Here is a 15,924-nt window from a genome sequence, read left to right as displayed (position 1 = left end):
CCGTTTTGAAAGTGCAGGGCACTTCTTGGGACTTATTTGGAGCCGTTTTTCATTGACTCTATTGAAAACAGCTCCAAAAATGGCCGTGAAAAACGCAGCAAAAATCGCCAGTGGCTTAAAAAACATCTGAAAACCAGGATCTATTTTCCCTTGAAAACAGCTCCGTATTTTCAAACGTTTTTGAGTTTGCGTGTGAACATACCCTAACTCTCAAGTTCTGGAAACAGAACATTCACTTCTTTGGGAGTTACGGAAACAACGTCAGTCAGCGAGCCCGGCTGTTTTCGGAATTCCGGCCGCTTCTGCACCATTTCCATAGCCGGATATGGCAGCAGAGTGGCCATCTCCCTAGGCGGGGACACTGTCAGGGAACTCCCAATCTTGAGAAAAATGCGAGTCCCGGTGCTTGAACCCGCATCTATCAGACATTTACGGCATAGCCTGTGGATATGCCATAAATATCTAAGATGAGCAAACCATTTTAAAGCCTACATTGAGCGCATGAAGGTCTTGCCATACTGCCCAATAATACTAATCTCATGGTAAAACTACATATCCTGCTCTGTGTTCTTGAGTCGCTGTCCTCTCCACTACTAGGCAATCCCATACATTCAATTAATTTGCAGTCATTGCTGTATCTCTATTATATAACTGATGGGATTCCATGCAATGAGCCTCACAACAGTGGTGCACTTTATCTCTATAGCAGGTATGCCACTCTGCCCTTTGTAAATTGACCCCATATAATATAATGTATATTGCTTGTCAATCTTATTTGTCGTTCATGCATGCAGGGGAAACAAATGAGGAGAGAACATTCCGCAACTGGATGAATTCTCTTGGCGTGAACCCTTACATAAACCATATGTACAGGTAATTCATCACTGTGATATGTTTCATTCTTTTTTTATTTATAGTTGCTTAGAAATGTATTTGTGTTATTTGCGCATAGTGTACAATACTTGAATCATTACATGACTTGACAGTGGAGAAGTAGGGTAGTTATAGACATTTAATGAATTTGAAATTGACCACACCTTATTTTTCCGTTATTTCTAGTGATTTGACTGATTCTATGGTGATCTTCCAGCTGTATGATCGAACACGAGTACCGGTTGACTGGACTCGTGTTAATAAACCGCCTTTTTCAGCTTTTGGTGGACATATGAAAAAGGTCTGTGTGAATAGCATTTTTAAGTTATATCATAATACTTCAATAAGGCAAATTATGGCGCCCACAACATAGTGGGGATTGTTATTGTTATTCATCTACATAACTAGGGGAATATATGGAACTGCATGGGAGTTTAGGGTATGTCCACAATTTTTCATTCAATGACATCAAAACATACTGCAAAAAGTTCTGAACCTGGCTAGGTTCACATTGGCTTCATGGCTTCCGCTTTTATAGGTGCCATGACGGGTATAAATAATGCAAGTGTGAACAGAGCTTTAGCCAATTAACATAATATAATGAACACCTTTTATTAGTGTATATTAACTTGACACATATTTGTTTATGTATTAAGGGAAACCTTTCACAAGGAAAATCCCCCTTTAGTTTCAAAGGTGAATATCGAATATAATTGTACCCACTTATTACCAATATTAGGGTTAATCATGAGGCCAGAAGTACACGGCTCCCTAACTCATTAGAAAGCAATTCTTCTTTCTTAGTCAGGGCTGAAGAAAAGTGTCCTCTCCGCTCTGCTGACTTTCTGAAAGGGCGCTCATATTGTTGGGGCATTTGACAAGCCATCTTTCAGATCCCTGATTGGCGCGTTGGGAGGCTGTTTGCTTGGCTGAATTACACCAAATAGTTCAGTTTTATTAGGACATTGTAATATAATGGGCAGTACCCAGGTTATAAGAGTTTGTTATTATCCACAGTAAATTGGTTGATAATGAACTTGATACTCTGTTAGTGATAAATAAAGTGTTAGTAAGCAATATTGCCATACTTTTATCTAATACTAATGACTTGCTTATAAACTGTCTTCTACTACTTCACTTATGTGTGTGTATTTATTTCGGATCTGTGTAATTGGGGTACACAGAAGATGACCTTGGGTACAGCTACTGCCACTAGTAGGCAGACACTAAGCAAAAAAAAAAAAATGGTAGTTCCTCCTACCATGCTATACCCCTGCTCCAGACACTGAGCTAACCAGTTTTATGTTTGTTTGTTTGTTTTAAAGCAGTTTTTAAGTCCGTAGGAGGCAGACTTACCAGGGTTGGGAATACAGGGTTGACTTGATTACCCTGTCACCCCACTATAAGGAGGGAAAACAGTGCAGCCTAACCTCACTGTTGGCTGCCCTACCTCCAGAAGAAAAGGAGGCACAGTGTAGCCCCTACTCTCCTATTACCCTCGAGCCATGGGGTCATCTTCTGTTCCTGTCAGTCCTTATCCAGCGCTCCCTCACTTTCTAAGGGTAGGCACGCTGAAGTTGTGACCCTGCTGGAATCCTACGGGAAGTTTGTGCAGGATTCCTTCAAGAGGGGTAAGTATTTGACGTGAGTATAGACCCTGCTCCTGCTTACAGCTCCAGGTAGACTCTGTCCCTTCTCCACTCTATTCCTCCATATTTCCCTTGCCATTACCACATTACCCTCTGCATACAGGAGTGAAGTTAAGGGGTGCAGAAATACTAAATTTTAGTGTGGCCATTCTGAACTCCTGTGCACTAACTGTTTGAAACCGAGACAGCCTGCCAGTTAAACACCTCACACAGTGTTCACTACTCAGCTCTCGCTGGGTCCTGTACCAAAGTGGGTGCACTCTTTTTCCTTAGTGGTATCAAACCTTAAGAAGGTTTCCCAGTCCATGCTCAGCACATTAGGCCAGTTGCCAGACCAGACTCCTCCTGGTTCCTCAGACTGTGGAACCCTCCACCACTGACCCCAAAAATGGGCTATATGTACTCGCTCTTATCATCCCTCCAGCTTTATCTACCTCCCCCCATCCCCTGGAGTATGCTCCAATGTCTCCTCCAGGGATGAGGACCATTCTAAAGGCGAGTCCTCTGACTCCAATTTTGATCTGGACGTAGAGCAGACGTCAAAACTTTTCTCCTTGGTCGATAGTCTCATTGCGGCTGTGTGAGATACCTTAAATTCCAGGATCTTGAATCTTCATCCACCTAAGACGGATTTTCTTTTAGGCGCCCGCTGCGCTCTCCAAAATGATTTAATTCGCACTGATTTTAAAGAGGCTCTGTCACCAGATTATAAATTATCTCCTACATAATCTGATTGGCGCTGTAATGTAGATAACAACATTGGTTTTTATGTTGAAAAACAATCATTTTTAAGCAAGTTATGAGCAATTTTAGATTTATGCAAATTCGTTTCTTAATAGACAACTGGGCAGGTTTTTACTTTTTACCAACTGGGCGTTGAACAGAGAAATGTATGATGCTGACCAATCAGTGACCAATCAGCATCATACACTTCTCATTGTTCCGGCCCAGCTTCTTTCACTGCACAATCACGCTGGGCTGGAACAATGAGAAGTGTATGATACTGATTGGTCAGTGTCATACACTTCTCATCACAACGCCCAGTTGGTAAAAAGTAAAAACACACCCAATTGTCTATTAAGAAACTAATTAGCATAAATCTAAAATTGCTCATGACTTGCTCAAAAATGATCGTTCTCTACATTACAGTGCTGATCAGATTATGTAGGAGGAAGGATAGGGCATTTATAGTCTGGTGACAGAGCCTCTTTAAAAATGTTCTCTCTAAGAAGTGGAAATTTCCTGATAGGCAGTTTGCAAAGCCAAATGCCTGAACATCATGTATCCATTCCCAGAAGATTTGTTGAACAAATTGTCATTTTCCCCAGCAATAGACCTCCTGGTCTTTTGCCTGGCCCAAAACTCCACTCTGGCTGATGATTCCTCCTTTCAGGATCATCGTGACCGCAATCTGGATTCTCTGCATTCAGTGATCGCATCAATGGAGCAGGGGGAGTTCCTATCCTCAGTTGACATAAAGGACTCATATCTGCACATCTCCATCTTTGCATCCCAAATTGAAGGAATTGCGTGCCTTCAATTTGCGATCCAATCTTGCCATTACCAATTCCTGGCTCTCCAGTTCAGATTGTCAATGGCCCCACGGTCTTCTCGAAGGTGCACTCCTCCGTAATGCCTCTCCTTTGTTCTTCGAGTGTTGTGACTGTTCCATACTTGGATGACATCATGATCAGGGCACCTCCTAGGTAAACCAATGTAAAAAATCTACAGATTACTCTTGACAACTTGTCCCGCTTCAGTTGTATCATGGACTGCCCCAAGCCCTCTCTCTACCCCTCCTGAAGTTGTATCTTTCTCGGCATGTCTTTTTAATAAACTCAACATAGCTGGACATGACGACGATTTAATTTTTCTTCTTTGTTTCTTTATGTATGCAAAATATTTCAAAGCACACAGACTGTAATTGTACATATCAAACAGTATATGGTCATAGCGGCTTACATTATTCATAGTATTAGTCCATATAGAGACGTTGAAGGTGGGAAATATGAACAGGTGCACGCTGAAGCAGCGTTTCGGGGGACCTTCCCCTTTTTCTGGCATGTCTTTTTTGGGCCAGATGGTCTCTTCCATCGAGGCAATTTATTTTGCTAAAGTTTTATATTCAACCCTTCAACATGCCATTCTGGATTGGTGGGACAAGTTGACGGACTCTGTGGACCGCTGGATACTTCTGCCTCTGAAATTATGCTGGTCTCTCCTTCAGTGGCTCCTCTACCAAAGGTCGCTCTGAGCCGCTCCTTTCTGTCAGATGCAACCAGCATTCTGACGTAGGCAGAGACTCATGTTCCGGATGTCTTGGCAGTCCACATTCTGGGATTGGACTACTGAAATTGCCAACTTCCTCAGTCGAGAGTGGATAGACCCAGTGGAGTGGGCCCTTAATCCTAAAGTATTTTTTTCCAGGTGGGAGCATGATGCACTAGTCATTCCATGGCATCTGTTCAAGATCCCTCATATCTTTCCTCCTTTCCAAAGTCATCCTTGAATCTTAAAGAAAATCAAAGCAGAAGGCGTTAAAGTGATTTTTCATGACCAGATTGGCCCTGGTATGCCAATCTTGTCGCTTTTCTGAGACACCTGGCTTTTCCCTCTCCAGGAATATTTGCTCTCACAAGGAACTCTCTTCCTCCTAAAATTATCAGCTCTTCGTTTAGTGACATGGTTGTTGAAGCCACTGTACTGAGGTTGCGTTGTTTTTCTGAAAAAGTAATCCAAACCATGCTTAAGGCTAGAAATCCATCTTCCTCTCAAAACTACCATAGAATGTGAGTTTTTTTATTTCCCATTGGTTTGAGCAGTTGCAATTTTCTCCGCCACACTTTTACCTTTCTTAAAGGTCATGAGTCGTCTGTTGTCGTTCTCTTCCAGCGCCTGTTGGCAACCAAGTTCGCTGTCCGTAGCTATCTTTAAAGGGTGGCCTATGCTGTGCCCACCACCTAGATGCGTTGCAGTCTTCTCCAATATTTATCTCCGCCTCGATTCTCGGAGGGTATTCTTGGTGGTAATCACCTCCATTCAACGTGTCCTTGAATTGGCAGTCCTTTCCTGCAAATCCCCATTCCTGGTGATGCACAAGGAAAAGGTTCTCCATCCTGCCCAATGTTCCCTCTAAGCCTTTGTAGCTAGTGAGTGAGGCAGTTAAGGACCTGGGTACAGTTCCTTCCAAACCGGGCGATTAGAAAAACTAGAAGCAAATATATATTGTTGTGCCATATAATTAGCCATAATGAGCTATAGTATTTATTGGGTTTATAGTGAAATCTCTGGGATCTGGGGCAGTGAATGAGTTAATGTCAAAATGTTTAGTGGTATAGGGCAGAGAAAGGGTTAATGTCAAAATCCCTGTTGGTCTAGGGCACAGAAAGGGTTAATGTCAAAATCCCTGGTGGTCTATGGCAGAAAAGGCATTAATGCCAGTATTTCTGTTGGTCTAGGGCCGGGAAGGGGTTAATTTTAAAATCCTAGGTGGTCAAGGGTAGTGTAGGGGGTCAATCCTTCATTCTTTGTGCCCAGTGGGTTACTGACCCATCCAGGCTCCAGTGTTGTCCAGTCTGTAACAGGAGGCCTGAACACTGATTTCCACCATGCACTGATCATAGAGAGGAATGCAGGGACGGAATAGAGAGGACTGGGTGGCTGTAACTGTACAGCCGCACAGTTCTCTCTATGATCGGGCAGAGTGTTTCATGAATGCTCTGCCCGATCTCAAAGAGGAGAGGTCAGGGAGTCTGCACGGGAGCAGACTTTCCTTGAATGGGCGGAGTTTCCAAGCTGCACGGCTATTGCGCACCTTAAATGGATCAGTGGTCCTGTCGTTACCTTTCTTCCTAAGGTACTTTCAGCCTTTCATATTAATGAAGACATTGTTCACCCTTCTGCCCTTCCCACCCTAGTTAACGCTCGTTCCACAATTTGAATGTAGTCCACACATTGCTTAGACTTCTTCTATCCACCATTTAGACTTCCTCTTTGTCATTTCAGTAGATCCTAGGCAGGGTCTGGAGGCATCCAAGGCCACCACAGCCTGCTGGATTTGGTCTGAAATTAGTGAGGTGTACTGGTCGAAGGGCCGATGACAGCCCATTCCACTAGAGCGGTTGGGGCCTCTTGGGCAGTTCAGCATATGGCTTTGGCCCCACAGGTGTGTAAGGCACCTACATAGTCTGCCCTCCACACATTCTTTAAGTTCTATAGGAGGCATACCTTTGCATCCTCCAATGCCTGTCTCGGTCACAGGGTGTGCCGTTGGTGGTGCACTGACCATGATTAGTCTTTTTTTCCACCCCTAGGGACTGCTTTTGAATATCCCAAGGTCATCTTGTCCCCCAATGACATGGACGAGAAAACTGGATTTTTGTTACTCACCATAAGATCCCTTTCTCGTCACATTCATCTGTGGGACATAGCCCTGACCCAATGTTTTCCTTTTAGGTTTTATGGCTGTTTTCTCCATGGTGAGTTTTTGTCTCTGGTTCTCATATGGTTCACGGTTCTCATTTTTAGATATAACTATATGTTTCTCCTACTGCTTATGTACAAACTGGTTAGCTCAGCATCTGCAGGAGGGGTATAGCTGGCAGGAGAACTTCACACTTTTTTGCTTAGTGACCGCATCCTAGTGGCAACAGCTATACCCAAGGTCATCTTTTGTATCCCCCAATGAAATGGATTTTATGGTGAGTAACAGAAAACCTGTTTTTTCTAGATAGAGAACTGTAATTACGCCGTAGAATTGGGAAAGAATAAGGCAAGATTCTCTTTAGTGGGTATATGTGGTCATGACCTACATGAAGGAAACCGCACGCTCACACTGGCGCTAGTATGGCAGCTAATGAGGCGGTAAGTATATAAGCCAAATTTCTGCATGGAAGCTACACTTTTGCACACAATTATCAGAACCAATATGACCTTACATTTCATATAATTTTTATGTAAAATATACGTAACATTGTCAAGTTAACTATAACATAAAAAATTTAATTAACAATAATGTATTTTATTGACATATTTATATATTAATATACAGTATGCAGTAATATTTTTATTCCTGACTTTACTCCTGACTTTCTGCCATTTTGTTTCTGATTTTCTGACATTCTCAATCTGAAATAAATATTGTCAAAAAACACAGCTATTGCATATGTTAAGAAAAGGCACACTAACCATCTGAAGGAATCTAGTTCATGCAGTAACCCAAGCTAAGGATATTAATAGTAATGCTGCAGATTTGTAAATCCGCAGCATGCCCTCAAGTCCACAGAAGAAAAATACGCTACACGTGAATGGGATTTTAAAAATCACATTCATGTGAATTGTTCTGTATTTTGTAGCATTGTAGCAAATTTTTTCCCCCAATTATTCCATAACAATGTTGGTGACAAGTGGTCTAATGGTGGGGCCACAAGATCTAACCACTGGAGACTGGGCCTATTGTAAGGCAGCAATCTGAAAATATTTATCCGCTGCCAAGCTCGACACTTGAAATGGTCATACACTCAGGAGACTTTCTATGGGTTTTCACCTAAGGTTTCCTTTAATACTTGTGGGCATATGCTTCTTTATGCTATCTATCTATCTATCTATCTATCTATCTATCTATCTATCTATCTATCTATCTATCTATCTATCTATCATCATCTTAGCCATGAAAAGGGACTATATGAATAAAACAATTAAACTTATTATCAGGTGACCACATAGCCATGAAAAGGGACTATATGAATAAAACAATTAAACTTATTATCAGGTGACCACATAGCCATGAAAAGGGACTATATGAATAAAACAATTAAACTTATTATCAGGTGACCACATAGCCATGAAAAGGGACTATATGAATAAAACAATTAAACGTATTATCAGGTGACCACATTTATTTTCTTTGTATATAAAATTTCTAGCCCTCACAACAGCAAAAATAAATATAAAAGTATGTGGAGAATTTTAATGGCTCTAAGCTCTTATTTTACTATATACTAGTCTGAGTTATTAAACTATATAATAGTGAAAATCTAAAGAAATAATGAATCAAACGGAACACACCACTAGAGGGCATAAGGGAATTGTGGACTGGGGAAATGTTATGTAAGCTGTGAAAAGCAATAAGAAAATATGTGTCAACGAAGAGTTACAACTGAAATCTACTTATCTATCTGTCATATGCAGTTTGGGAAACTCTTATTAGATTACATGTTCTTGTGATTTTCATGTTAAAGGTAGATGGAACAATATGTCATATTTCTTTAAATTCTAATTTTATTTGCTGAACATATTATAGCGGTAAAAAAAACACTCCCAGGCATGGTTATTACCAGTCCTGTTGAATCTTAACATCACTTAAATAGACTCTGTCCTGCAATGTGATGCAGACTCGAAGGTCTCAAAAAGCAGCACATGATGCCACGTTCTTAAGAGATTCAAATACAGATGTGAAACAGTCATTAAAATATACCAGTCTGGAAAGGGTTACAATGTCATTGCTAAGGCTCTGGGACTCCAGCGAACCACAGTTAGAGCCATTACCCACAAATGGCGAAAACTTGTAACAGTTGTGAACCTTCCTATGAGTGGCCGACCTACGAAAATTTCACCAAGAGCGAATCAACAACTTATACGCAAAGTCAAACAAGAACTCAAATGAACCCATGGGAGAGTTGCAAGGCACAAGCCACTGCTGATCAAAAAGAACACAGAGGCTCATTTCACATTTTCTAAAGACATCTAGATGACCCCCAAGACTTTTGGGATACAATATTGTGGACTGATGAGTCAAAAGTGGAATTTTTTGGACAACATGGGTCTCATTACATCTGGCATAAAGCTGACACCGCATTGCATCATAAGAACATCATACCATCTGTCAAACATGGTAGTGGTAGTGTGATTATCACAGTCACAGGGTATGTGGACCCACTATGCCGCTCCGCCGTAGTGGAGGGGCAGCTGACCAGGTCACAGTCTATACAAAAGTCTATAGCTGTAATGATAAGGGTAGGGAAACGGACAAGCGAGCCCTAATCTACCCGCCACTCTGTCCCTGCCTACTTGCAACGACCCGCCCTAGGCGACGGGGTACAACTGGGCGGCGGTCCCTACGCTCAGTAAGTGCACGAGACAAACATACAAGGGAATATAAAGCAAAGGAAAAGGGGCAGTTGCCCACGGCAACACCGTGAGCAACAGAGTGGTGAACGAGCCAAGTCAAACCAAGAGAGCACGAGGTACCAAACGCAGAGCAGAAGAGTAGTCAGAAAGCCTGGGTCAGTATGGAGCAGGATCAAATAGTTAGTAGCTGTAGCTGGGCCAGGAAACCACACGGAAAGAATCACAAGCAAGGAGGAACAGGAATGGCAGGTATAAATAGACAGAGGGCGGGAGCTAGCTGAGTCTGGCCAGGCTGCGATAGGCTCTCCCACTCCTAAGCCTGCCAGCCTGAGTGGTGGAAGCTGGAGTCAGTCTCAGAGAGATAGACTCAGGTGAAGACTGATTACCTATGGAAGTTAACCCCGAAGCTGTGCCTGGCAGATCCTTTACAGTACCCCCCCTTTTATGAGGGGCCACCGGACCTTTTCTAAGTGGACCTGGTTTACTGGGGAAACGAAGGTGGAACTTCCTGACCAATACCCCAGCGTGAACATCCCGGCGGGTACCCAAGTCCTCTCCTCAGGCCCGTATCCTCTCCAATGGACCAGGTACTGGAGGGAGCCTTGGACCATCTTGCTGTCCACAATCTTGGCCACCTCGAATTCCACCCCCTCAGGGGTGAGAACGGGAACAGGAGGTTTCCTCGAGGGAGCCAAGGACGGGGAGCAGCGTTTAAGGAGGGAGGCATGAAACACGTCGTGTATACGAAAAGATGGGGGTAACTCCAGCCGGAAGGAGACAGGATTGAGGACTTCAATGACCTTATACGGCCCAATAAACCGGGGAGCAAACTTCTTGGACGGGACCTTAAGACGCAAGTTCCTAGACGATAACCACACCAGATCCCCGACCATAAACAAGGGGTTAGCAGAACGTCTTCTATCAGCCTGAGTTTTTTGTACGCTCTGGGACGCCTCTAGGTTCTTCTGAACCTGGGCCCAGACTGTGCACAGTTCCCGATGAACGACCTCTACCTCGGGATTGTTGGAACTACCAGGTGAAACGGAGGAGAACCGTGGATTAAACCCAAAATTACAGAAAAAGGGGGAGACCCCTGACGAGTTACTGACCCGGTTATTAAGGGAAAATTCGGCGAGGGGAATGAATGAGACCCAATCATATTGACAGTCAGAGATAAAACACCTTAAATATTGTTCTAGAGACTGATTAGTCCTCTCAGTTTGGCCATTAGTTTCAGGATGGAAGGCAGAGGAGAAGGACAGATCAATCTCCAACTTCTTACAGAAGGCTCTCCAAAACAAAGAAACAAATTGTACCCCTCTGTCCGAAACAATATTGACAGGGACCCCATGGAGACGCAGGATGTGTTTGACAAACAAGGTAGCTAACGTCTTGGCGTTGGGTAGTTTCTTGAGGGGCACAAAGTGGCACATCTTACTGAAGCGGTCTACTACCACCCACACCACCGACTTGCCTTGGGATGGAGGCAAATCGGTGATAAAATCCATGGAGATATGTGTCCAAGGTCTCTGGGGAATGGGCAACGAACGTAGTAAGCCCGCTGGTCGGGACCTGGGAGTCTTGGACCTAGCACAAACCTCACAAGCGGCGACGTAGGCCTTAACGTCTTTAGGCAACCCAGGCCACCTATAGTTTCTGGCAATGAGGTGTTTGGTACCCAGGATGCCTGGATGACCAGATAGTGCGGAGTCATGATTTTCCCTAAGTACCCTTAGCCGGTATTGCAGGGGAACAAACAGCTTGTCCTCAGGAAGGTTCCTGGGAGCTGAACCTTGATCAGCTGCAATTTCAGAGACTAAATCAGAATCAATAGAAGAAATGATTATACCGAGAGGCAAAATACAAGCAGGATCTTCCTCCGAAGGAGGGCTGGCCATGAAGCTACGCGACAGTGCATCGGCCTTAATATTTTTAGACCCAGCCCTATAGGTAACCAAAAAGTTGAATCTGGTAAAAAATAGCGCCCATCGAGCTTGTCTCGGGTTTAGCCTCCGGGCAGATTCTAGGAAAACCAGATTCTTGTGGTCGGTAAGGACCGTTACCTGGTGCCTAGCCCCCTCCAGGAAGTGGCACCACTCTTCAAATGCCCATTTAATGGCTAAGAGTTCGCGGTTGCCAATATCATAGTTACTCTCAGTGGGCGAAAACTTCCTGGAGAAGTAGGCACAGGGGCGGAGATGGGTGAGGGACCTGGTACCCTGGGACAGGACAGCCCCCACTCCCACCTCGGATGCGTCAACTTCCACGATAAATGGCTCCATTTGGTTGGGCTGAAACAGCACCGGGGCCGAGATAAAGCACTTCTTAAGGACCTCAAAAGCCTGGACAGCCTCTGGAGACCAGTGGAGGAGATCAGCACCTTTGCGAGTGAGGTCCGTAAGAGGCTTAGCGATGACCGAGAAGTTAGCAATGAATCTCCTGTAATAATTAGCGAACCCCAAAAAACACTGTAACGCCTTCAGGGAGGCAGGTTGGACCCATTCCGCCACAGCCTGAACCTTGGCGGGGTCCATGCGGAATTCATGAGGAGTGAGGATTTGACCCAAAAATGGTATCTCCTGTACCCCAAACACACATTTTTCGGTTTTTGCAAACAGTTTGTTTTCCCGAAGGACCTGGAACACCTTCCTGACATGCTCAATGTGGGAGGGCCAGTCCTTGGAAAACACCAGTATGTCATCAAGGTACACTACAAGAAATATCCCCAGGTAATCTCTCAAAATCTCATTTATGAAATTCTGGAAGACCGCCGGCGCATTACACAACCCAAAGGGCATGACGAGGTATTCGAAATGACCTTCGGGCGTGTTAAACGCAGTCTTCCACTCATCCCCCTCTTTGATGCGGATAAGGTTATACGCCCCCCGTAGATCAAACTTAGAGAACCATTGGGCCCCCTGAACCTGATTAAAGAGATCAGGAATCAAAGGAAGGGGATACTGGTTCCTTACAGTGACCTTATTCAGGTTACGGTAGTCAATGCATGGCCTAAGACCACCATCCTTCTTCCCTACGAAGAAGAAGCCAGCACCTACCGGAGAAGTAGAGGGGCGAATGTAACCCTTGGCCAGGCATTCCTGGATATACTCTCTCATGGCTTCACGTTCGGGACAAGAAAGATGAAATATCCTACCCTTAGGAAGCTTAGCTCCTGGTACCAATTCGATAGCGCAATCGTATTCTCTATGAGGAGGTAACACTTCGGAGGCCTCCTTAGAGAAAACATCAGCGAAGTCCCGAACAAACTCAGGTAGCGTGTTCACCTCCCCAGGGGGAGAAATAGAATTAACAGAAAAACATGACGTCAAACATTCATTACCCCATTTGGTAAGCTCCCCAGTATTCCAGTCAAACGTGGGATTATGCAACTGCAACCAGGGAAGGCCTAAAACCAAATCGGACGATAATCCCTGCATCAACAGTACAGAGCACTGCTCCAAATGCAAGAGGAGTGGAGTCGATACCCACTACCGGGACAGGTTTAGGCAAATCAATCAAAGGCATAGCAAGAGACATAGCAAATTCCACAGACATGATATTAGCAGAGGACCCTGAATTCACGAAGGCACTGCCGGTAGCAGACCTACCACCAAAAGAGACCTGAAAGGGAAGCAAGATCTTATTACGTTTCATATTTACGGGAAATACCTGTGCGCCCAAGTGACCTCCCGGATGATCACTTAGGCGCGGAAGTTCTCCGGCTGCATTCTTACGCTTAGGACAGTTGTTCACTTGATGCTTGTCATCCCCACAGTAGAAGCAGAGACCATTCTTCCTGCGGAAATCTCTACGTTGTTGGGGGGACACGAAGGCCCCGAGTTGCATAGGTACCTCTGAGTCTTCCAGGGAAGAACGAAGCAACGGAACCTCGGAAGGCATCATGGGGGAGTCGGAGGAGAAAACACATAAACGTTCACGTTGTCGTTCCCTGAGACGTCGGTCAAGTCGTACCGCTATAGCCATAACCTGGTCTAGGGAGTCAGAAGAGGGATAGCTAACTAGCAGGTCTTTCAGGGCATTCGACAGACCCAACCTAAACTGGCACCTTAAGGCAGGGTCATTCCACCGAGAAGCTACACACCACTTCCTAAAGTCAGAACAATACTCCTCAACAGGTCTCTTACCCTGACGTAAGGTCACCAGCTGACTCTCGGCAAAGGCAGTCTTGTCAGTCTCGTCATAAATGAGTCCGAGAGCAGAAAAGAAAAGATCAACGGAGGAAAGTTCAGGGGCGTCAGGAGCCAAGGAGAAATCCCATTCTTGGGGCCCGTCCTGGAGCCGGGACATAATTATACCCACTCGCTGGCTCTCAGAACCTGAGGAGTGGGGCTTTAAGCAAAAGTAAAGCCTGCAACTCTCCCAAAAGGAGAGAAAAGCCCTCCGGTCCCCTGAGAACTGGTCGGGCAACTTGAGGTGGGGTTCAGGAGTTGAGGTGAGGGGAACTACCAAGGTAGCATCAGGCTGGTTGACCTTCTGAGCCGGGGCCTGGACCTGTAGGGAGAGACCCTGCATTTGCTGAGCCAGGGTCTCAAGGGGGTCCATAGTAGTGTCAGGGACCAGGGTAGACTAGGTATATGGGCTTGCGATTATGTAATGATAGGGGTAGGGAAACGGACAAGTGAGCCCTAATCTACCCGCCACTCTGTCCCTCCCTACTTGCAACGACCCGCCCTAGGCGACGGGGTACAACTAGGCGGCGGTCCCTACGCTCAGTAAGTGCACGAGACAAACATACAAGGGAATATAAAGCAAAGGGAAAGGGGCAGTTGCCCACGGCAACACCGTGAGCAACAGAGTAGTGAACAAGCCAAGTCAAACCAGGAGAGCACGAGGTACCAAACGCAGAGCAGAAGAGTAGTCAGAAAGCCTGGGTCAGTATGGAGCAGGATCAAATAATTAGGAGCTGTAGCTGGGCCAGGAAACCACACGGAAAGAATCACAAGCAAGGAGGAACAGGAAAGGCAGGTATAAATAGACAGAGGGCGGGAGCTAGCTGAGTCTGGCCAGGCTGCGATAGGCTCTCCCACTCCTAAGCCTGCCAGCCTGAGTGGTGGAAGCTGGAGTCAGTCTCAGAGAGATAGACTCAGGTGAAGACTTATTACCTATGGAAGTTAACCCCGAAGCTGTGCCTGGCAGATCCTTTACAATAGCAGTTTGTAACACTCTGGTACATGAAATAGTCCAGACAGTAGTTGTGGCTTCAGCACGGATGAGGTCAGTGTAGCAGGTTGCGCCAGATCTGGACAGTACTAGACGTGGCAGACGACACTGGACGTGGCAAACAACAGCAGGTGCAGTAGGGCACGACTCCAACACTAAAAGGCTTCAGAAACAAGAACACAGCACGGGATACAGGATACGGGTAACAGGGCACGGGTAACAACTGGAATGGGAAAACACTAAAAGACCATTTGCAAGACAGACTTGGTATACACTAACAACGCTCAGGCAAGGATCAGAGGGGCAGGGCCCTTCTTATATTCCAGTAAATCATATGAGTTGATGATGATTGTTTTCATGTGCGCGCGCTGGCCCTTTAAGAATGGGCACGAGCATGCGCACGCACCCTACGGGACTCAGCGGACCGGAGCGGAAGTGAGCGCTGGCATCTCCTAGGAAGGAGATGCGAGCCAGCGCTCACAGATCCATGGCTGCGGGCATCGGGAGGAGAGTAAACCCGACGGCCCGCGGCCATGGACGCTACAGGGATGGTCTAGGGTTACTTTGCTTCTACAGGACCTGGATAACTTGTCATATTTGATGGAACCATGAATTCTGCTCTCTATCAGAAAATCCTGAAGGAGAACGTCTGCCTTTCTGTTCATGGCCTAAAGCTCAAGGCCAGTTGGGTAAAGCAGTAGGACATTGATCCGAAGCACGCAAGTTCACTGCTGAATAGCTCAAAATAAATAAAATTAAGGCTTTGTAGTAGCTAAGAGAAAGTCCTAACTTGAATCCCATTGAGATGCTGTGGCAAGAGCTTAACCCCTAGGCGCACCACGACGCAACTGTATGTCCATGTGGCCAGTGTCTTAGCGCACGGGGACTTACAGTTACTGCGCAGTTCCCGGTGCACACTGTCTGCGGCAACCGGGAGGCCAACTGTCCCTGACAGCTGACACTCCATTGTATGCCGATCAGCGGCTTATTTCCGCTGATTTCGGCAATTAACCCCTTAATTGCGGTGATCGATTGCAATCACCGCATTTTAGGGGTTTCTAGCACATCGGCAGACCTCACAATGCAATCGTGA

The 15,924-nt window shown here is 45.4% G+C and overlaps 1 protein-coding gene across 3 annotated transcripts in view; it reads left to right on the top strand.

Annotated features, from left to right (window-relative positions):
• The window catches only part of PLS1 (plastin 1), a 157,879-nt gene that overhangs the window by 131,671 nt on the left and 10,284 nt on the right, over positions 1-15,924 (top strand). For all 3 annotated transcript variants that reach the window (XM_075863998.1, XM_075863997.1, XM_075863996.1), the window contains 3 exons: positions 795-873; positions 1,060-1,174; positions 7,252-7,385. In XM_075863998.1, coding sequence (XP_075720113.1) covers positions 795-873; positions 1,060-1,174; positions 7,252-7,385 — 328 coding nt within the window. The remainder of the gene's footprint in view (positions 1-794; positions 874-1,059; positions 1,175-7,251; positions 7,386-15,924) is intronic.

This window comes from Rhinoderma darwinii, chromosome 4, assembly GCF_050947455.1.
Source record: "Rhinoderma darwinii isolate aRhiDar2 chromosome 4, aRhiDar2.hap1, whole genome shotgun sequence".
Classification (NCBI taxonomy): domain Eukaryota; kingdom Metazoa; phylum Chordata; class Amphibia; order Anura; family Rhinodermatidae; genus Rhinoderma; species Rhinoderma darwinii.
This window is presented reverse-complemented; position numbering and strand designations above follow the sequence as displayed.